Source organism: Cyanistes caeruleus, chromosome Z (genome assembly GCF_971803275.1).
Source record: "Cyanistes caeruleus chromosome Z, bCyaCae1.hap1.1, whole genome shotgun sequence".
In the NCBI taxonomy this organism is placed as follows: Eukaryota; Metazoa; Chordata; class Aves; order Passeriformes; family Paridae; genus Cyanistes; species Cyanistes caeruleus.
The window spans coordinates 22,175,225-22,197,720 of NC_141732.1; the positions used below are offsets into that span (position 1 = coordinate 22,175,225).

Sequence of the window (22,496 nt, forward strand, 5' to 3'; positions counted from 1 at the left end):
AATTAGAAGCTTCATTGCATGGTCTGGTGTGGACAGACAGCATTTTTCCAACAATGACTCACAGAAGAGAAGCAAAGAAAATGAAATGTGAGGGTTGTTTAAAATAACTTCCTTGTTATATTGCAGATACGTATTTGGGCCCGGAAGGAAGCAATTAAAAATGGATATGTTGACTATGCTTTAAATATCACAGGCCCAATATTTTCATTTCTGGAAGATATACTTAATGTCAGCTACCCTCTGCCAAAGACAGGTGAGATGAATTATTTTCTGTAATGGATCAGAAAAGGCTGCTGATGGTGTAATGTTCATAGAAGCCATGGGGCTTTTATCTGTGATTCTCCTTTTACAGCTCACCACATTCATGGAATAAACCCCCTGAACTTTAAATCACTGAATTCTCTTTTCTGTCTCATGGCTTTTATTAACCTGCAACTCACCACTCTCACCTCCAAATTCCACTCACTCTTTTAAAGCCTGTTTTCCTAATAAAAGGGTCAGGTGGGACAACAAAGTGGGTAGAAAGGAGTAGTTCAGTCATGTGGCTGTCTTTGGGACCATAGACCACGACGTGCAAGGATATTGTAGTTCCTGTGTTCTCCTGGTAAATCCATGCTGCCTGTTTGTAACCTGTGTCCCTGCAAAGCATTCCTTGCTTTCATCAGTACCTCCCTGTCCTGCCTTGGGTGTGTGTTCCTGCTCCTTCCTTCCCAGAAAAACAGGGAGGATTGCCCTGCAGGAAAACATTGATTCTACTTCAAGTGGACATTAGGTAAGTTGGTTCAGTCAAACTTCAGTCAAGAAAAATGATGACACCGCGTAGTTTCACTGTACGGTTTGTTTGTTACTTGTACTTGGATTCCCAAGGGTTTCAGCATGAATATTACAGGAAAATGGGGAGAATATTCAGAATACAGAAAGCAGTTCTTATCTAAAATTAATTTTGGACCTGCCAATGATTTTTGCAGATTGCAGGACTGGGGGAAAGGAATTTCCCTCTTTTCTTGACTAGATAATTTGATGGTTTGTCAAATCTGTATTTTGGCATTTGACAGAAATAAATGTTAATCTATGTAAATTTATTATTGCCCAGTATATTTCTAATAACTTGCAGAATTACTCACTACACTTTTTTTGGAAAATGCAGTATATGCAGTCTTCACTCTTTAAATTTTTTTGTCTTAGTAATCTTGCAAGCTAGTCAAGGGCTGCATATTATTCCTTTTCATGCTTGTGTTCATGTGTTCAGCAGAAATGTCGATACATTCATTCATTAACATAAAACAACTACACAACAGAAGTAGAGGAATGGTGTTGCAGACTTCCTGTTAGGTTGGATTTCAATTTCAGAGAGGGCTGTAATAACATTACAATCCCCACTGTAATGCCATGGGACATCCACTGGATTTCCCAGTGTCTCCCTTTTCAAAGTTTCACTTAAAAAATAGTAAAATTAGACCAACCAAGAGTGCCTCCTTGTAAATACAAGAGATTTCTATTGCAAACTCAAAATGTGAAAATAAGAATAAACACATTTAAGAGTTTTTCTGCACCTGATTTTAGTGCAGTTGTAAGTGAGGTCTCTTGTTCCAAGGCTGGATAACAGCTGCCTCACCAGAAGTGAAATACCTTTGCTGTAAAATGGAGGCAATAATCCCAGTTGAGATGCTGCCTACCTGTGATGGGATTAAGCACCATGCTTGCATTAATTGCCTTGCTTTTTGGACTGTAGCTTTCTTGTGGACAGTGCTTCTAAACATTCTAAACATTCTGCATACCTTTTCCAAATTTTGATCTTTGCTGCTGAGTTTAAACAGTTTGCTGGTATATCTTTCCTTGAGACCCTGATGCTTTGTCTGGTTCTCACATTTGAACTGGAAAACTAATGCCTGTGCATAAGGCAAAAGGGGCAGTACAGAGTTGACAGTCTTACTGTGTAGATGAAGAGCAAGACTCACGCAGCTGAAAGAGCAAGACTTCTTTTTTATCACTTGCTAGGCTGAAGAAAAAGGTAATAATTGTCTTACCCAAACACAGGAGAAACTCACAGAGAAAGTTTTCTGACTGTCAGCAGTGAATATATTATCTCCTAACTTGCGTTTCATTCAGAAAATTTGTATGTAGAAGTTACAGTACAGATTTGGGCTTTGTGGGAATTAATTTTGTGGCTTCCTCAAAGAATGGCACCATAGGTGAAAAACATGACAAGAAGAAATTTCAGTGATAATTTGCAAGTGTTCTGTAATACCACAAAGAAGCACTACAATGGGGTGCTGAGCCAGTGTCAACATTAAAATCATGTGAGCATTTTGTTTATGGAAATGTTTAAGATAACAATTTTTTGTGTATGTGTATCTGTTTGAATCAATCTAGATCTGGTCGCACTGCCTGATTTTGGAGCAGCTGGTATGGAAAACTGGGGGCTACTGATTTTCCAAGAAGCATCATTGATGAATGTCCCAAGTGATGACTTCACAAGCAGGAAGGCAATGATTGCCTTAATTGTGTCACATGAGCTAGCACACCAGGCATGTGGTAAAAAATTCTGTGCATGTATTTGCCTATGATATTGTTTCCTCACAGTTGCTGGTGATGCAGTTACTGATTAGTAGAAGTAAAATAATCACTTAACAGTAGAGGCTGTGAGCACTAGGGCACTGAAAGTCTGTTTGATCATACGTTCTGCTGATAAAGCAATGCTAAAAGTAGGTTCTGTCATCTTACAGATTGTATGCTGATTTGTACAGGACTCATTAATACAAAACTGTTTAATGGGGTACTTGTTTGTTTTCTTATGCAGTGCTTGAATGGGAGAAGATACTCTAGGGATGTAGGGATGACAGTACTCTCTATGCAATAAACTTAGTACTTTGCTAGGACACTCAAACTGAGTTCATCAGCATTCTTTTGCAGTGGCAGTGCATGTAGATACTGCAAAAGTTATTTGTTTTTCTGCAAGGCACAGCCCACAGCACAAAATTAACATGAACATACTTTGCACTGCATCTTTGCCCAGCTCTCACAGAGATTTCTGAATTCTTTCTTACTTGATTTGGAATGATAAAACAGTTACACTTCCTTATTGACAATGTTTGATTTCCTGTTATTTGCCATAAAAAAACCCAACTATTTTCACAAAGTCAGTAAAATTAGCAGAAAAAGGTTGACTTGGCTAGTGCACTTTCATGCCTTTCTGAAAAGGTCTGCAACTTTGCAGGCTTTCAGATGAGCAGAGTGTTTTTACTGCAGGCCAATGAAATAAATGTCAGTGCTTAACTAAAATCTATTTTACAAAAAACTTGTACTTCTGGTTTTTAAGATTTAGGAAATAAAATATAAATCCAGAAATGATCAGGTTTTTGTTAAGTACTAAATGCCAGATATGATTGCACAACAGCTGTTCTGGAAGTTTTGTACTTGCCACGAGGGCGATTTGCTGGTTTTGGAAATGGTTATTTCCCCAGTTTAGGGTATCATTCCTCTGACAATTTCACTTTGTTAGGAACATAGAAAGATGGTTTTGTAATTGCTTGATAAATTCCCTGCTTTTAATCATAACCTGATATAATATTTTAGAAGTTCAACTTATATTGAGAAGTGTTTAAGTATTTTATAAGAATGACATAATGCACTGTGATTGACACTCATGGTATGAAATTTTATATGAAGCAATTTAAACATAACTGCTCTGAACCTCTGACTTTTTCTAAAGTACATCCTTTTCTACTGAATTTTCACTATCTGATGGAACATTCAGCATTTTATTCAATTTACACGTGGACATTAAATAAAGTTACTTCAGCCTATGTATGTGTGTTTAACCTGCAAAAACTGTGAAAACAACACTCCAAGGAGATTTTGAGATATTTTTCTTTCAATTTTAGTGGTTTGGAAATCTGGTTACAATGAACTGGTGGAATGATCTGTGGCTTAATGAGGGCCTGACATCTTACTTTGAGTTCCTGGGAGCTACCTTTGTTGAACCCAAGCTTTCACTGGTAAGTACCGATGCTTACTAGCAAAGTTTCATCATGTACAAAGGAAAGAAAAGTGCAGGAGGTGGGAGTTAATTAAATGGTTATTATAATGGTTAGTATTATAAACTTCACTCCTGGGAGGAAGACCAGTAGGTCCTGATTCTTTCCTTGTAGGTCTCCATCTCTGGGGGCACTGTGATCATACCCAGCTCTCTGCAGCTACTGCAGAGAACAGGTGTACAGCTGGGATTCTGCAGTGGCAAAGAGTGAGTGTTTTGCACTAGATCTGCCACATAGCAACCCCAGATTACTCTCCTGGGTCCTGTTGTAGCTGATGGTTTTCCTTCTCACCTGCCAAACTCTTTTCTAATTATTGCAGTCCTCAGGGATTGTCTCTCCCAGGCAGAGATTAGGCTGGGTCATTTTTGAGTCTGCTTATCCCACTGGGTCCCTGGATACCTGTTGGTAGATAAGACAAATATAATGTACAAAGCTAATCCAACAGCAGGGTAAAATTCCTTCCTATTCTGCCCAGATGGGAATAAACATAACTCCCATAGCATATTACAAGACCTCATCCACTGTTAAACTTAGAGACAGGTGATAGGGGCTGCTAATTGCAGCTATGAGATGATCTGCACTTACCTGTGCAGTCTTAAATGTCTGTATGTGTTGCCATCAGCTTCTGAAGGAAGAAAGAGCCTTAAATCTGGGCAGTTACTCCAGGGTGCTTTTTATTTGGCTAAGTTGAAACACCATTTGTCAGTTTCCTTTTTGCATTCACCAAAGCTCTTAATTACATGTTTGACTGGAAACTAGTAAAGGCATGCCAAACAAGATCTGTCAAGAGGATTTCTAGGTCATGGGATATGCTTACCTTCTTCTTTGAACTTCAGCAACAGCTCACTTTATTCTCTGCAATGCAGTGTCTTAATACCACTGAGAAGTGTAAAGGCCTCCAAATTTTAAATCGGAAGTAAAATCTTAACTTCTTTAAAATTTAAACATTTAATTTAGAAGCTTGCCTTTCTGAAAATCAGCAGTTATCATTTGTGTCCATAAAGAAAATTTTAATGCTGGGCAATAATTCTGTTTGATACATTTCAGTTAGGTAATGTGCCTTGGGAATGCAGAATTAATCACATAGGTGTAAGAATATAGGTCTTTCTTGCACAATTTTGTGGGTCATAAATGTTCAGAGTCACAGAATGGCAGAGGTTAGAAGGCACATGTGGAGGTCATCTTGTCCAGCCTCCCTGCACAAGCAGGGCCACACAAGAGCCGACTGCCCAAGACTGTGCCCAGAGAGCTTTGGAATGTCTCCAAGGATGGAGGTTCCATAAGCTCACAGGGCAACCTGTGGAAATGCTCAGTCACCTTCACAGTAAAAAGTTTTTCCTGGTGTTCAGAGAGAACCTCCCATGTTTCAGTGTATGCCTGTTGCCTCTGGTCCTGTCGCTGGGCACCACTGGAAAAGTCCTGGACTCTGTTCTCGAGTATGTACACTGATAAGATCCCTCTGAGCCCTCTCTTCCCAGGATGAGCAGTTCCAGCTTTCTTATCCTATTCTTACATGAGAGGTGCTCCAGTCCCTTCTCTGAGCTGTTGATCACGGCAGGTGATATTTACTCAGGAGACATTTTCTGAGGAGACATTTTCCTTCTGTATTTCTCACTGGGTGACAGCAGCAATGCCACGTTGCTAAACCCTGGTGCCTTCAGTAGCTTAGTCTTTTGATTATTGCTCAGAGTTGCTGCAGAAGAAATGGGGAATTTAGGAGGAGAATGTTGCCATATTCATGACAGAAGTAAATGAAATACAGGCTTTTAGTTTACAGTGCTTGTTCATTTGCTACTTAATACAGTTGACTTGTTTTTGCCTGAGGATTACACTGCAACTGTCTGTCAGGCCCAAGCCCACAGTACTTTGAAGACGTAAAATTTTCACTGGTCACTGATGCTGCATGTAGAAAATGTTAGGATCAGGTATATGGTCCCTTGTAGTCCATGAGAAAGTTAGGGAGTGGGGGAGTTTGTTTATAGATAACTGATTCATACACCTCCTTCTCTCGAGAAAATTAGTATCTTCTCTTCAGTGCACTTATTTTTGTCTCCTTCTTGCAGGATAAAATCTTTTATGCTCATATTGTACAACCTATCTTAAGGGAAGACAGTGAAACCGCTCGATCACTGTCACAGAGTGAGGACAAGATCAAAGGGTCATTTTCCTTAATGTCTCTATTTGACAACATCACATACAGCAAGGTAAAAAACCAGAAAATTCTTCCCATTTCTCGCAGATTCTTAGAGAATGGTAGAAGGTAGGTTTGGGAGGGACTGTTGATCAAAACTGTTTTGTCATTTGAAACACGATTCTGGTGCATGCACAAATTTATTGGGTGTTGCAAATCTACTTGGCTATGAAGGAAGCAGTGAAAACATTTTTAACCTCTGAAATATGAAGTGTGAGTGTAGGCCAACTAGCATCTCTGGAATATTTTAAAAAAATATTTCAACAATAATTGTAATAATAATTCATTTTTTTCTCATACATTTTTTTGTATTCCAGGGGGCTTCTGTAACCTGGATGCTTTCTGGTTTCCTGACTGAAAAGTTGTTCATCAGAGCACTTACTGTAAGTTTAAAAAACAACCCCATTCATCTTGATTTATAAGCTTGAAAATGTCAGTTGTACAAATTGCTTGCCTCCACAAATTCTGATGCTTCTCTTTGTTTCTTCACAGTCATATCTGAAAGAATTTTCCTTCTCAAATGCTAATCAAGATGATCTCTGGACCCACATCCAGATGGTACTCATTTTATGCCTCTAGTATTCTTTCTCTGGGGTTTGGCACAGTCCAAATTTAAGGCATAAACTATTTGTAGAAGACTGCATTGGAATGTTGCTATCTGTAATGCAGTCTTTTGCCTTCATAAAATTTGGTTTGCTGGTTCTTTCAGCTAATGTCTTCTCAAGTGTTTATTTGGCTGCTTTGCTGCACCTGAGATCAGCGGGACTGAGTACAAGGAGTAGATGAGATAGGAAATCAGGACCAGGCAAAGTCTTGGGTTTCATGGTAATTACATAAACCTACATGAAATTGCATAGCCTATTGTTCTGGAGCTTAGGTTTTGCTAGATAAGAGTGTCTGATGCCTTGGGCTTGAAGATCAAAGATGCTGGTGTGTCACAGATCCAGCAAAGTCCATACTCAGGGCAGTAGCTCAGCATTTCACCCTTCAGTGGTTTTGGCAGAGATCTGACTAAGAACACAAATGCTAATATTAGGTTATTTTTTAAAAAATTCACCTTCCTGGTCCTCTAAAGAAGGCTCCTATTGTTTTGCAGACTCTGTCTTAAGAATGGGAGTGCTAGAATTTCAGATATGCAAAGCTGTCACATGTTTTAAGCCCCTGAAGACTGTACCAATTCACAGTAGCTGGGACTCCAGCTTAATGTCTTTTTCAATTTGTCTTCACTAATTCAGTTTTCTTATTACGTCACTTAAAAATATTTGTGCTCCATCAGTTCTATTTGAATGAAATTAATTAATCAAGTCTGTCATAGCCATAGAGATGTAAGTATATTAATACAGGGTTATGCCTGTATTATGTCTTTATTAGAATGTCAGAAAGTTCCCTTGGACTACATAGATTTTTTTGCATGAGTCAAAGACCAGCAAGCTGCTAAGAATTATTGTCTCTACTACCTTGGAAACACTCCCAGAGATCCACTGAAGCAATTTCAGTAAGTGCCTGTTCATCACAAGTATTTCTAATTTCTCTTTCTCTTTCAGGTTGTAGATGCACAGGATGAAGTTCAGTTGCCAGCACCTGTAAAACAAATAATGGATTCCTGGACATGCCAAAATGGGTTTCCAGTTTTAACAGTAAATCTAACCACTGGAACAATCAGACAGGAACAGTTTTTTAATAAAAACAATAGAAAGAGTACTGATTCTTACAAGTATGTTTAGCTTGTGTTTTTATTGTAAGTTTATACGCTGTTGTTTACAGGAAATGCTTTGGTTACAACAACGTGTTTTGACCATCTGATTTTTCAACTTGTGGTTTTTTTCTTCTGACAAGCAGTCAAGTAAAATCTGTTTTGAGATTTTGCTGGATTTTGCAATAGTTCTGCAAATTCTGGTTGTTTTGCCAAGAAGTTGCTTTCCTCTGGAATAGTGAGTTTTCCAGCCACATAATAATAAAGACAGAGGTAGGCAGTGAGTGTGTTTCAGGGAGGATTTTTGCCTGGCATTTTCTTCTTTCCTCATCCCTCAGGTCTACAGACTGGGGGCCTGGATGAACCATGCTTAACTTATTTCCTGTGCACATATTCCCAATCTTTCTGCCTGACAAGGATGGAGGGGTTGCATTTAAATACTTAAATATAGATGACACCCTTTCTCAGAAAGTGATGACACCTGAGCAACAGTTTTAAGTTCTTGTCAGTGAGCATTGCTAAGTGCTCAGGGCACTTAGCAATATAAAATAAATACAAAATAAATTTGAAAATTTATTTAGATGTCTGAAAAAGCTGCCTTTTGTCACCCCCTTTGGAAACTCCTGGTTAGGGTTTGAACATTTATGAAGAAGCAGTTGATATGAGCTGATATGAGGGGTGCATGGATGGAGCCCATGAGATGTCATCTGAGGAAAAAGTGCAAAGGAAAGCAAAATCCAAAGCAGTTTCTTCTTGGAAAGTATTGCTGGTAATACAAACAGGCAAAAAGAATTTTGACAAGAAGCACAGGATGGTTCTTTGCTCCCTATCTCCAGGAACAACAAAGCATTATTCATTCAATATTCTTGGTTAGCTCAGATAAGGAGTTCCAAGTCACAAGTGTGAAGTCCTTTACAGTTAGAAAGCACAAATTACCACGTGATTGTAAGAAAGCCCAGAACACGTATTAGAGAATTTTCCAGGCATTTGAAGCTTTCGGCCCTTCTACCAGAAAGGAGTTTTACATTCCCTCAGAAAACAAATTACAGTTGTGGGAAAGTTGTATTGCTTTCTTGGAACCTTTTTTTGGTAGATGTGCTTCTGAAAAGTAGCTTTAAGGTTCCCAGAAATAGGATAAAGTGTAATAAGAGAGGAGAATAAAATCTCTGCCTGGAGAAGGAAAGACAGTACAAAAAGACAATGGTATTGAGAACTATATGCTAGAACTGAGCAGTACTCTTGATATGAATGCCTTTTTAAAGCCATGCTAAAACTCCCTTTTGGAGAAGGTAAATGCTGATGCAGAAGAAGTACTATTATCTGATGAAGTTGCATGCATCAGAGAGAACAGAAGGTAGATGGGTATTTTTGTAAGACGGAACTAATCTGCACTGTAGTTTAGCATCAGCTAAGAGGGATTTTTAAATAAAAGTATTTTAATAATATTCTCTTATTTGTTAAGTAATACCTGGATTATTCCTATTTCTTGGATGAGAAATGGATCGTCACAGCCCTTAACCTGGCTAGATAAAAGCAGCAGTAAGTAATGTATTTGTTTGCACATTCTAAAACCAAACTGATGGGAACACTCCAAAGTCTTTTAAAAGGAGCTGATATATTTGAATTGAATAGAGAGATAAAACTTTAATACAGAAATGTCTCTGTTTATCCACTGTAATGTTTTTGTGTTAGATAGATTTTTAGGTAGATTTTCAATTAGGTCAATATCTTTTCTATGTTGCATCAAGTTTCAGTGTAAGCTTGAGTTTTTAATAATGTGGTACAACACACATTATGAGTAGAGATTTCCACAGAAATTTTGATTTTATAATTTTTTACACACATCCAGACTTTCAGGTCCTCATGCTTCTGTAATATTCTCCCCCCAGCAGATCTTACTGATGTTAATGTCAGCTTTTGAGTATAGACAGGATCTCAGCTGTGAAATACCAGAAAATTTATCAGCTCAAGTAGTAGATAGAAGACTGAAATAATTAACACTGGCTGTGGGAAGTGACCCTGCTGTTGTTACACAGTAATATCTGTAACAACAGAAAATGAATGTTTTCAACAGCATTTAATTAATTTATTATGTTGTCGCACTATATTAGGAATGGTGAGAAGTATGACAGACTCTCTCAGCTGCGTTGTCTAAGAGAGTAAAGTTTATTATTCTTGATCCTCTTTTATAGACAGGTTCAAGAAGGTCTGAGAGGTAAAACTCTCATTGGTCATTAAAGCAACACATCACCAGCATTGGTCAATTGGAACACCACCTCTTGACTGTTTCTTGCAAGTAAACAACAAGGATCCAAAAAAATCCTGCAAAGATTGTTGTCCTTCTCCAAGGACTGTTTGGATTTTTCCTTATGCTTTCTCAGGCCAGGGTGAGAAGCTTGTGTGACTTTGTTTCACACAGGCTCTGTGTTCCTGCTTGCTTTTTTGCATTCAGCATCCACAATATGTTTATACAAATTAAATTTTAAAAATTATAAAAATAATAGGATTTTTAAAGTCCTTCAGTAGAAAGTGACTTTATGGGCATCTATAACCAAATAAAAAATTTGTTCTTTCCTAACTCAGTGCTTTCAAATAACTTTGTTTTTTTTTGAGAAAGAATAAGTATAATCAATAGAAAGGGGTAATGATTTTGCTTAAGCAAGTCAGCCATGCATCAGGTTTTAGATGAGTCAAAAGAAGATGCAGAGACTAATGCAGTGGAACGCTTACGAGCAAATCTCCAATATGCTGTGTATATTGCAGCTCCCCACTCTGTTCACAGTGGTTGAAAGTTACTTTCTCTCTTTTTCAGGCAGTAAAATAGCTTGAGTCATCATTAATTCAACTGTATACAGACAGGCAAACAAGAAAAAATGCCTGTATATGCCTCTGAATATGGAATGAATTTCTCAGTGCTTGGTCTGTCTCAGTCCTCTGTTCAGAGTAAAGCACTGATGGGTGTAGACTGCTCACCAGTATTGACTTACTGTCTTAACAGAGTCTGCCTTCTCAAATCAGGATGTGAAAACTGAATTCTCTTCTGATGAGGCAGCTTAGAGCCTTCAAGGCTGCATTGGCTCCTTCAATGGATAATAGCCTCTCAGGAGCAATCAATCAGGCAAGAACATATGAATAAATAAGATGAACTGCAGGAGGAAGCTGTCAGTGAGTGATGTAGCTCAAAAGGACTATGGGACTATCTTCTTTAAAATAAGCATTTTTGATTACTTGTCTCTTGGTCAAACTTAGAATTTTAAATTTTTTTCTTGCTCTGCATTTATTTGAATACTGGTAGGTGGTTGGTTGTTCTGTGAGGTGCTGAGCACTGTGTTTTGGAGCTGGGAGCAGCAGGTGTGCTGTGGAGATAAAAATGGGTCCGTGCCCTACAACTGGCATGGGAGGGTATTGCCCCTCATCCTGAGAGTCTGTTCTTGGGTAAACTTGTTGAACTCTCAACAGCTAACTTTGAGCTAAAGGGCTGGAGTGGGTCTTCAGCCTTAGAATCCCAAGGTGCTCAGTACCTGAGGAATCATTGACTTGTTGAGGTCATTCTGCTGTGCAGAGCAGAGATCACAAGTCCACTGAGCTTTTGGGGGACTCCTTTTGAGTCCAGTCTCAAACTTGTGTCTCATATCTCAGAGGACCACCAAGTCCATTGTTTGTAAATGCAAAAGAAGCTTTGTATGGAAAACAAAATGATACATTATAATGTCACTTTACAGAAATGTTTCCTGAAATGCAAGTATCAGAGTCAGAATATGACTGGATCTTGCTAAATGTAAATTTAAGTGGATACTACAGAGTGAACTATGACGAATTAAACTTGAAGAGATTAACACGCTTGCTTGAAAATGATCCGAAGGTAAGATCGTGTTTGTTTTCTCAAGCTTATGGGCAGACTCTTTCCATGTATCTTTTCAGGCATTTTTTACCTGGAATAACATTGATGAAAACCTGGAATAACGAGAAACTCGCCATTGCACCACTAAAGTCACTGGCTTTTTGTAGTGGCAGATGACAGGCCTATGACGTAAGATGACATAAGCATGAAAAACAACTTTACATGACATTTTGTCTTCAAATTTGTGTTAATAGCTTGTGGTTCTTCTGCTCTCTTTAAATCTAGCTCAAGGAGCTTTCATACTCCTTCATTCTCAAAATCGTGAGAAAGTTTTTTATTTCCATGTTTTGTCAAACCACAAAGTTTCTGCCTGTGGAATTAAAAAAAAAAACAACTTTTTTTTGGTGGGTTTTTGTTTGTTTGTTTGTTTGCTTGCTTGTTTGTGATTTTGTGGATTTTTTTTTCTGGGGTATTTTTTTGATTTTGGATTTTTGTAGATAATTTTCCTAGAAGTTCCAATCAATTATATTTGAGCTCTTTCAGTCCTCTGTAGACACTGACTTAGAACAGATTTCATCCCACCTTTGACTTGCCACAGCCTGAACTGAAGGTGAAAGTGGTACAGAACAAATGTGGCTCTATATGGGGTTGCATGATTTCAGTGTTTCCTAATCCTACAGTGAGCCAGAGGCTGCAGTGATAGTGTCAACTCATTGGTTTTGGTAACAAAAGTGAGAAAATTTAACCTTTTGACCTAATAGTAATGAGTGCAATCTTTACAGAGTCTGGACACAAGGCTGATCAAAGCACATTAAACCTTCTTAAGGCAAAGGGGCTTCACTTCTTCTAGGCTCCTTTGTTTCATGGTAAATCTACATCATCAGGAGATTGTGGTCAAACCTGTTCTTTGCTGTAATGCTTCCTGGTAGGCAGTGTTCTTGGTAGCAGCTGTGCAAAACCATCTGTTCCTTGTGGTCACACTGTTTGTAACATTTCTTGGTATCAAGGGGTGGAACAAGAATAAGCAGCTTCTGCCCAGCTTCACATTCCTCCCTGGCGTGTGTCAGCCCAAGCCACCTGACCTCTGTCTGCTTTCAGCATCGTGTGTTGAGCTTTGCCCTGTTTTATTCCTCTGGCTGTCAGAGGGAATCTTTGCTCAAGCAGTGACCAAACTGGTGTGGAACAAGGAGGAGATGAGGAGGAGGACAGCAGTTCTGCCACAAGCTGTAGGCAGAGATAGATCCATGGCTGTGCCTTGGTCACTGATTTCATGGTGGTGTTAGACACTGCTATGCAATGAGTATAGATTCTGCATTTAAACTGCAAAAGGAAAAAAATTACCAAAATTGTGTAACTAGGATATTTTTAGGGAATGTGGCATTTCCATGTTTTAATTTTAATTACAGCATGCGAGTAAGAGGGGTCTTGAAATTCTCTGGTTAATGTACTGCAGTTATATGTTTATATACAACATAATATATAACAAGGGCTATAGCAGAGCTATATATATATATATGCAGCTCTGTGTATAGATATGTTAAAACATATCTGTATCTATATAGATAGATATAGATATATTTTAAAAAACCTCTTTTTTTTCCTCTTTTTTTAAAATTTCAGTTTAAAATTTAGGATTGGTTTCACAATGTTTGTAGGCTGTTTTGATTTAGAAAACCTGTTAGGCATCCTTCTGAAACACTGTAAAGCTTTTTGCAAACTCTTAATGACGTGTTGAAATCGGCTAACACTACACAAATACTTTCTGCAGGCTATTCCCACTGTCAGCAGGTTCCAGCTGATAGATGATGCTTTTGCACTGACAGAGTAAGTATGGTTCCAATATGTTACAGAAATTGACTAAACAATATGATTGCACTCAAGATCTGTACTTCTGCTTCCTTCATTCCTACCCATGTGTGCCTCCTAAGAATTACTGCTTTGACAAAATGGTGGGGTAGATATTTAATCCCTTCTTCTGTCAGTGCTGAGAGATTTACTTCAAAATTTCTTTTGTTCCAGCTCCATGGAAATTATTTTAAATAGTGGCACTGCCATGAGTTCTTCAGGAATTAACCTGTGTTTAACAGGAAAAAATATTCCAAATGAAGGTTCTGAATCTTCCTTTATTTATTCTGGGCTATCTCAGCTGTGCTGTACTGCATCACTGAAAACCTCTTCAATTTCTCTTGCTGAGTCATGACTTGGTTGCTCAGGTCTGTGGTGCTAAAGAGGTCAGCAGTGTTGCAGGGAGCTGAGAAGCATTGAGTGTGTCTGTGCCTCACACATACCAGAGGTACCAGAAGCATCAGACACCTGTGATGAGGGTGTCCCTGTGATGAGGGTGTCCCTGTGCTGAGAGACCTCAGGGAGGAGGTGGCCAAAGTGCACTGCCCTGCTTCAGGGCCTGTGGAAGCACCTCTGAGAGGAGGAAGTAAAAATTCTTATTCCTGCTCCCATAAAAATGTCCTTTTTCATAAGAGGGCTCAAAACTAGTAGCCAAGAAGGAATGTAACTCTGAAGTACAGAACTGTGCTGTTATATAAGTACATTTTTTAATTTATTTTTTTTTCTGAAGGACAGGGGCTTGAATTGTAATTTTGTTGTGAAAAAATTAATTCCATGCTTATTCCACACTGAAGGACAGAAATGCCATGCTGAAGTAGTTAATTCCACAAATACTGTGCCTGTGAATGAAATGTTTTGATTTTTACAATATTACACAAAAGAACATATAATGAAAAAAAGTTGTTTCACAATAAAAATAAAGCTGTATTATAGCTAAAACAGTGGGTTTTTTATTTTTAATTTTTTTTCCAGTGGGACAGACACACGCTGTCAATGTGTTTGTAGCGTTTCCTGCAGACACAAGCAGTTACAGTGTGCCTGCTGCCATGTTCACTGCCATGGTGGGCCTATTGCTTTGACAGTGGCACAGTGCTCCTTAGTGGATGCTTTGAAAGTTCAGCTCCTATAATCACCATTTGTTTATATTTCCTTTATTTTCTCCAGTGCCTTTTCTAGGTCACTTCCCACACAGTACCCTGATGTTTTATTGCCTGTTTCATAAATAAGCAGATATGTGTGGTAGGTAATTAATGTGAATAAGTATGCTGAAATGTGTGGGCTTTCTTGTTTTGTTTTGTTGGTTTTTTTTACATAGCTTCGGATATGTTCCAATTGAAACAGCCCTTGAACTAACAAAATACCTTGCCAGAGAGGATGAACTCTTCGTATGGAATATGGTATTGTTAAACCTAATACCTGATCATTTGGAAAGTACACTGAAGAACCATGAGGTATATCCACTTTTAAAGGTATGACCATTTTGTTAGTTACCAAAGATATTAGACCATGCAAATACATAAGTCTAAAACAAATGCTTTTTAGATTCTCAAGGATCTAGTGGTGACTATGATGAATCAGAGGGTTGTAATTTCTTTTGCATGACTTTATCAAATCAATTTTTTTTTAAATAGGAGGAAGTACTTAATTATAAATATTAGTCAATGATAAGTCTTGTTGAATCTTGTGTTGAACCTTATTGAAAGCAGAAATACATTCACATTCTTTAAATTAAGCTTCATCCTTGTTTTTTTGAAACTGTGAATCTGGAAAAATAGAACTATCAATCAGTAGTAGGTGAAAAGACCAACACCTATGTATAGAAGGCATAAAGCACATTTCTGCTCTGTGCTTCATACACTGCTTTCCATTCACCTTCATGGAGTGAAAGAAGGAATTGTGTTCAGATACTAAATGAAATGATTCTCTCCCATATTAACTTATCTGAGATACTATTTTCACATTTTTTCCTTGACTTCTATTTGAAGATTTCACTTATGTTTGAGGTACAATCCCGCAGCTCTCTTAAAGTTCTCTTAAATACTAAAAAATAAAGGTGTGTTAAAATAAGTGAGAAGAGCAAAGTATTTCCTATTGAGAAGGGGTTTTTCCTGTTTCTCTGAGAATTTGTTGTTTTTCATAATAAGTTCAAAGGTCCTAGTGATGTGAAAGGATTATGTGCCAGTTTGAATTGAAGTACAGGTATATTGCATTTTAGACCAAATTTCTATTTTATTTAATGTCCTGTGTTTCAAGATGTTAATAGTGGTAATTTTTTAGGATAAATCTGAGAAAATAAGGAATATCAAAACTTGTATCTAAATGAAAGTAATTTTTCTTTCCCTTCTTTTAAAAGAAATACCTTTTAAAGAGAATGTTGCCAATATACCATTATTATGCAGGTTTTATTCGTCAAAATGCTGATGCTTTGGAAGATGACTATTTTGCTCAGTAAGTATTCTGCTTTTCTTAGGAGTTCTTCTGGTGTGAATGGATCTGATGCATTGCAGTTTGGTTGTGTAAATTTAAGTACAAGATACAGGAAAAATTCTCTAACTAATGCGAGTTTAATTGAATTATTTTCCTGTCCTGTAAGTGTGTATTCTTTATGATGACACCACCAGTGAAACTGCAGTGTCAGGATAGGACCATAAAGGACAATAGTTTAAGATCTTAGTGGTAACTCTCATTTGTCAGAGAACAGGCTCAACAGGCTGCTCTGCTAGTTGAAGAAAAACTGACAGCAATAAACTTAAAATACGATTTTTGGATCAATTACTAAAACTTTGAGAAACATCATTTTGCAAAGCCACTGCAGCCACAGGCTTTAGCATCAGAGTGATTTGAACTAGATGCAATCAGAACCTTAAAACTTCCAAGAGGAATGTAAACCACACAAAAAAACTTACAAAAATATAGTACATTGGTCACCTCACTAATACTCACTAATATTAATGTCTGGAGACCATTATTGTTTGTTTAATTATTTTATTAAAACTCAATTGTTCCTAGTAGATGTTCTTGTGGGTTAGCATCATGTTCTGAAACTGTGGTGGTCAGGCACAGTTGAAGTATTCCAAATGTGGTATGCTTATCTTTTATTCTTACTGTTTTAACTTCCCTTCAAGAGTATATTTGGAAAAATTCTTGGCAACAGCGTGCTGGCTGGGCCTCCAGGACTGTTTGGACCTGTCATCTGAACTGTATGCTAAGTGGAGGGACAACCCTGAGTACAAGTAAGAATGGTGATCTGCTCTTAGAGGTGTGCATGTCAAAGGGAGGTGGAAAGTTAAAAGGCTGTTACAAGGGGGAGGCAGAACGAGAAATGCCTCTGTACACTGCTCTTGTTTCTCAGCAGAATGACAGAATGTAAGACAGCTGTGTCTGCCCAAACTCCTCCTCTTCCCCAAATCCCAGCTTTAGGATGATTTCATAATTTCTGCTTTTTACATAGACTTTGCAAGCTGGAGGATGCAGATTTTGCCATGAAGACCAAAATGTGGTTGGCCATGTAAAAGGTGAACCTTCTGTTAGTGCTAATATCCCACATGGCCTAATCCCCTTGCTGTAGTACAGCCTTGGGGTTATCACGTACACCAAATCAGCTTTTAAGCTTCTCTTAACAGTACTGAGTGAAGTGATGTTTGCATGATACGGCCATCTGCCCATGGTGAGCCCATCAAAGTGGCTTGCATGTTCTGTGTTCCCATAAAGAGGTGTTGGGAACAGCTCTCCATCCTCATTCTGGTACTGAAGCCCCCTGGTCAGGGGTCTGGGCTGTAAGAATGGACTCTGGACTCCACCAGGAAGAGACTTTCTGTATTCAAGTATTTCATCATTAAAAAAAAAAAAAATAATTACAATGTATTGAAATTCTTATTCTTTTTTCCTCTCTTTTTCTTTTGATGTCTTTCTATGCAATTGTCAAATAGTGTTGGCACTGGTGAGTGAATATTTAAAGTTCTTTTAAAATTTGTTGTAGTCGTGATAAATATTTTGTTTTTGTTTGAGATATGTTGATACATGTAGTTGGCTAAGTAAACTGAACTTGTACTACTATATTTCAGTTTTCTAAAATAAATTCATAGTGATCATCCTCATAAAAGCCAAACTGAGTTTTGCAGTTAGACTAAAATAATCAAATAGCCTACGTACATTTTGTTCCATTCTAGAGAGAATATTCTTGCAATTCCACACTAAAGGTAATAATGCTGTGCTGAATTGTCAGTCTGCTTCCAAAATAGTCATCTTTCCCTACTAGTAACATTTGAGGTGATGGAATACTGCATACCTTGTTTGACATGAATAGCTGAAAAGTCTGTGAAATATATTAGCTGATTGGGTTTTTTTAAGCTGAATTTGATGAAGAATATTAATTTTGCTGTCCTTCTTGGCACTGAGAAAAGTTCAAATGGATTTTACTGGGATATATGTGTGGAAAAAATGAAACTCTGAATATGGTTAAGTGAAAAAACTATTATGTTTTAAGGAGAAAATCCCATAGAAGATAGGACACTTCTTAGGTTTCAAGTGACAGATTACTGTTCCCATGCAGTTAATGAAGAGGCTCTACATGTGCTGAGTAGGAAAGGAAACAGACACAATACACTTTTGACCCCTTTAGATGCTCTTATGTTCTCCATGCTGAGAACAAATTTGTAACAGCACACTACAGCTGTATTGCCAGAGGTGGAACCCAGAAGGATTCTCACACCTAGGGAAGGAAGTAATGCATTTCTGTTTCAGATTGGGTGATCAACTTTCAGCTGAACATTTCCAAACTGTTCCTGGAAGAACATAACTGGACTTAATACAGTGCATTTTTATATTTTTTTGTGGAAATAACTAGAGCTATAATCCTCAGCCAATTTCTCATTTTTAGTCTTTTTTCATTGTAAGAGTGTAGTGAAGCTTGCTAAATTAATGTATTCTCCTAGGTGCTGTCACTGGCTTGTGTTTTGAAGGGAGGAGACTGGCCTAGGGAGAGGGACAGCATTTCTGTCCATTATACTTTTTTACTAAAGGTTCACATGTATTGCTGCTACCCTCAAAAGTTCAGAAATCACCATGTCATTTCTGGATTGGTTCTAAAAAAACAATGTAAAAAACCTGCCCTGCTTTCCAGCAGCTTTTTTCATCTTCCCCAAGATCCAGGAATGAGGGATCCTGACAGGCCAGTAATGTCAAATCACATAGCCACACCAAGGGAAGGAAAAAAAAAAAAAAAAAAAAAAATTAACTTAATATAACCTCAAGCTCCAAAGTCCCTCTGGACCATACTGGATACCCTCTGGGAACTACACAACATAAGCCACTTCAGGGCCACCATAGATGTCACCAGCCAGCAAACCATTGCCCCACAGCAGGCTGCCTGTCCAGCCTGCCTCAAATGTTGCACATCAGAGCTGCAGCCAAATGATGTGCAGAACTTGTCTATTCACACACAACAACTTTACAGTTATTAATAAACATTTTCTTGCAATTACTGGAACAGCTTCAGTAGCAAAATAAATACTTTGTACTTTGGCCAAAATAGCTTTATGCTGTTATCAGCTTACCATGACCTCTTACTGCAACATTATGAAAAGCTTATCAAACAAGATACTAGACCCTTTAACTCCAATCTGTCAGAGAAGGATTCCTCACAGGACAGTACTTTAGCCTGACAAAACTACCCTACATGTCATTCTTGGTGGTAAAGCCTTTATGTCCCAGCAAATATCTAGGTAAATGAATCCAAACTATTTTTTAAGTAAATATAAAAAGTAAACATAAAGTATTTAAGAAAACATAAAGCCCACACTTTCTAATAGTATGACAGTGAAATCCCCCACCTCCAACAGAACTTCCAAAATCCCTGCATCCTGTCTTTTCACTAACAAGTGATGTGCCATGTAAAACACCAACTCTCTCCCTCTTTCCTACTAGTCCTTTGTTTCCAAAATTTATAAATCCTTTTTTCTACCTTGTACTCTAAATATTGATGTCATATATCCTTCCTTCTGACTGACTAGCTCTGTTGGCATCATCCTCACTTTCTCTAGGACAGTCCACTGAAACTCAAGAATTTGTCTCAAATTGTATTTAAATTTGCATTTGCTGTTTCCAGCTTTGGCCCTGAAGAATGGCTTTTCTGACCAGAAACTTATCTGTTTTTCAAATTGTATCCCCTGATCAAAGGGAGGATAATTTTTACACCTCCACTTACAATCTTGGCTTAATGTAGTAATAAGCAGGCTAACAGTGAGACAAAGGAAAGTCAAATGTTTTGCTTCTTGCAATGGCACCCATTCTTCTGTAGGGAATTAGTCCAAAATACCATGAGCTGAAACTGTTTTCACATAGCCTGCATAGCAGAACACTGCTGTCACTGGAAAGTGTTTACAATGTCTTAATGTCGAGGACACATCCTTGCTACAGGAGAAACTTCCTGTCCAGCCTTTGCCTATGGAGCATTGTACTGGTGATGTCTGCTTTTAGTTTCTGTTATGAAATTAATTGCTGTGTTGAGGATCTTCCCTGGGGTGGGAGTAATAGGAGGCTGCCTTTACATGGAAAAATGTCCTTTCTGTTTCCTTGTGTGCTGCAAATGGCACTTCCTACTGGATGCATTCATAAGAAACTTAGAAAAGACTTGTCTGGGATGATGCATATATGCATTAGTACACTCATTAATGGTGTGATCTGTTTCCTGCGATGGGGAACAGTGGCATTGACACTGTATCTACACAAAATATTCTGGTCCAACTCCTCTAAAAATGTTGGGGTTTCCATTAAACTGCATGCTTTTAAAATGCTTAAATCATAAATAAAACATTCAGATTTCCTATCCTTATTTACACTGCTATTTTATATTTGCATCGTTGTGTATATAAATAAACATTTGATTTCAGTTATTCAGCGTTATTCAGCATTTACAACAGGGTTTGCCTCTACAACAGCACTGTACCTTTAAATAGTATTTTTGCCTTGCAGAATTCCCCTTTTAATTCGAAAAACAGTCTGCTGCTATGGTATTGCAATGGGAAGTGATAAAGAATGGAATTTTGCATGGGAAATGTACAACCATACTGACTCTGTTGAAGAAGATGAAGACATGCTGCTCTATGCCATGAGCTGTGCCAAAGAGTCGTGGTTACTTTACAGGTGACCTTGATCAAAGTAGATCTTTATGTATGTAGAAGTAAATAATTAGAACAAAAATACTAATACAAAGCTGGGGGAGGTTTGCCTGCCACAAAAGCATGCGTCTTGTCAACCACTGGTAAACTTTTAAAGAGTTTTGTTAGGGAGCAAGTATGAAAAATGGGACAAACACAAACAATCCTTCTGCAAATACAACATGTGGGTTATCAGGTCTTAAGTCCTACCTCCACATGGGCCAACCAAAAAGTTAAGACATATATCAAAGAGTCTTGTCTAAATGTGTCCAGAACATAGTTTGAAACACTGTGCTTATTTTCTTTTACTAGCATTTGTATCTTTGTCAGTAAAAAGATGTTGAATTCTCTAATCAGTCATGTTTGTATTACCTAAAGCTTTGCTAAGGGAAGGAGTTTTGGCAGTGATGGGCTGAAGAATTATCATCTAAACATTCAGATAAGCTCCATGGGTCTAAAGGTGTGGAAGCAGCATTTTAGTCCTTCCAGCCACTTGCTCTAGTGTGGTAGTCATTGGGAAGACAAAAAAATATGGCTGAGAACGAGACAAGAAATTTTGCAAAGAGATGCCCAACCAGTTATACTAATTTCCCCCTTAACCTATGATCCTTTATTATCTTTTTCTTGGAACAAGCTAGCACCATTCCCTGATAAATCAGGGAGTTGTGATGAGCTTCTTCCTCCATGTACTTTTGTAGCTGATAAGCCAGTCTGTTTTCTGAACAGTGTTTTGGAGCATTTTGGGATGAAGAATGTTAAGATTAGCTTTTCCTGGCCCTCACAGTTCTTTGTCCATTATGTTAAGTGTAGTGGTGGCATGCAAAGGGGAGAAACACAACTCTACTGCTCTACCCATAAAGCAGCTGCCTGCAAGACACTATGAGAAAATAACTCTAAAAGGGTTCATTTGGAAGTAGGAGCATGTTAAGTAAAACACTGGGGCAACAAAGAGAATAACTACTTTTCAAGATGTTCAGACACTCACTGCCACTGACATAATTTGAAGACACTTCTTTAAATACTTCTGAAATCCTGCCTTAATCCTCATGAAAATCTTACTGAGTCTTGTTATAGGGGACCCTACAAACAGGTAGTTTTTGTGTAGAAGTGTCTCTGCTGGCATACATCCGTAGGCTCCATCGGAGTCGCAGTGAAGTGAATTGCCTGAAGGTGGGGAGCAGTCTGCCCTCCCACAAGCTTGTCTGGTAGGAGCAGTTGTCTTTCTGGTGCAGAGATAAGAAATACGTCTATGTCTATTTGATATTCTATTACCTCACTTTATTAAGAGGTGAAGGGTCAGTGTGCAAGAACTAAAGTTGAGCTAAAACCCAAGTTTAAGTTAAAACCCAAGCTGAATACACAGCTCAGAGTGACAACACCTTTGGTATAACCTTCTGCATGCTGGTATTTGTTGAGATAGGAATTTTTGTGAACGGGATTGTATTTCTGGATTGCAATATTGTGTATTTCCATTCTAAAATAGCAAGTGAGAGGTTCACGTCTTTCCTGCTTTTCTAACAGGTACTTGCAATATGGACTTAGTGACACATTATTTTCTTCCAATTGTACTTCAGTCATCATCTCACATGTAGTGACTAAAGATATTGGGTATCGTATAGCCTGGGAATTCGTTACGGAAAATTGGCCACTTTTAAGTCAAGGGTAAGCAACGAGTTTTGGCTTCCTTTAATTTCTGTGGCTCTTTGGCTTCCTTTCCTATCTTTATGTTTGA

The 22,496-nt window shown here is 38.1% G+C and overlaps 1 protein-coding gene and 1 long non-coding RNA gene across 2 annotated transcripts in view; one reads left to right on the forward strand and one right to left on the reverse strand.

The window, feature by feature from the left end:
* LVRN (laeverin) overlaps positions 1-22,496 on the forward strand; it is a 37,421-nt gene that overhangs the window by 9,240 nt on the left and 5,685 nt on the right. The window contains exons 4-18 of the mRNA XM_086868487.1: positions 127-253; positions 2,374-2,528; positions 3,885-3,998; positions 6,101-6,241; positions 6,546-6,611; positions 6,721-6,786; positions 7,773-7,942; positions 9,384-9,460; positions 11,644-11,783; positions 13,531-13,586; positions 14,923-15,076; positions 15,961-16,055; positions 16,733-16,840; positions 20,580-20,750; positions 22,286-22,426. Coding sequence (XP_086724613.1) covers positions 127-253; positions 2,374-2,528; positions 3,885-3,998; positions 6,101-6,241; positions 6,546-6,611; positions 6,721-6,786; positions 7,773-7,942; positions 9,384-9,460; positions 11,644-11,783; positions 13,531-13,586; positions 14,923-15,076; positions 15,961-16,055; positions 16,733-16,840; positions 20,580-20,750; positions 22,286-22,426 — 1,781 coding nt within the window. The remainder of the gene's footprint in view (positions 1-126; positions 254-2,373; positions 2,529-3,884; positions 3,999-6,100; positions 6,242-6,545; positions 6,612-6,720; positions 6,787-7,772; positions 7,943-9,383; positions 9,461-11,643; positions 11,784-13,530; positions 13,587-14,922; positions 15,077-15,960; positions 16,056-16,732; positions 16,841-20,579; positions 20,751-22,285; positions 22,427-22,496) is intronic.
* LOC147648214 (uncharacterized) overlaps positions 1-22,496 on the reverse strand; it is a 34,368-nt gene that overhangs the window by 4,449 nt on the left and 7,423 nt on the right. The window contains exons 3-4 of the long non-coding RNA XR_015280712.1: positions 7,686-7,809; positions 4,329-4,436 (exon numbers count right to left, since the gene is read on the reverse strand). This is a non-coding gene — a long non-coding RNA (uncharacterized LOC147648214). The remainder of the gene's footprint in view (positions 1-4,328; positions 4,437-7,685; positions 7,810-22,496) is intronic.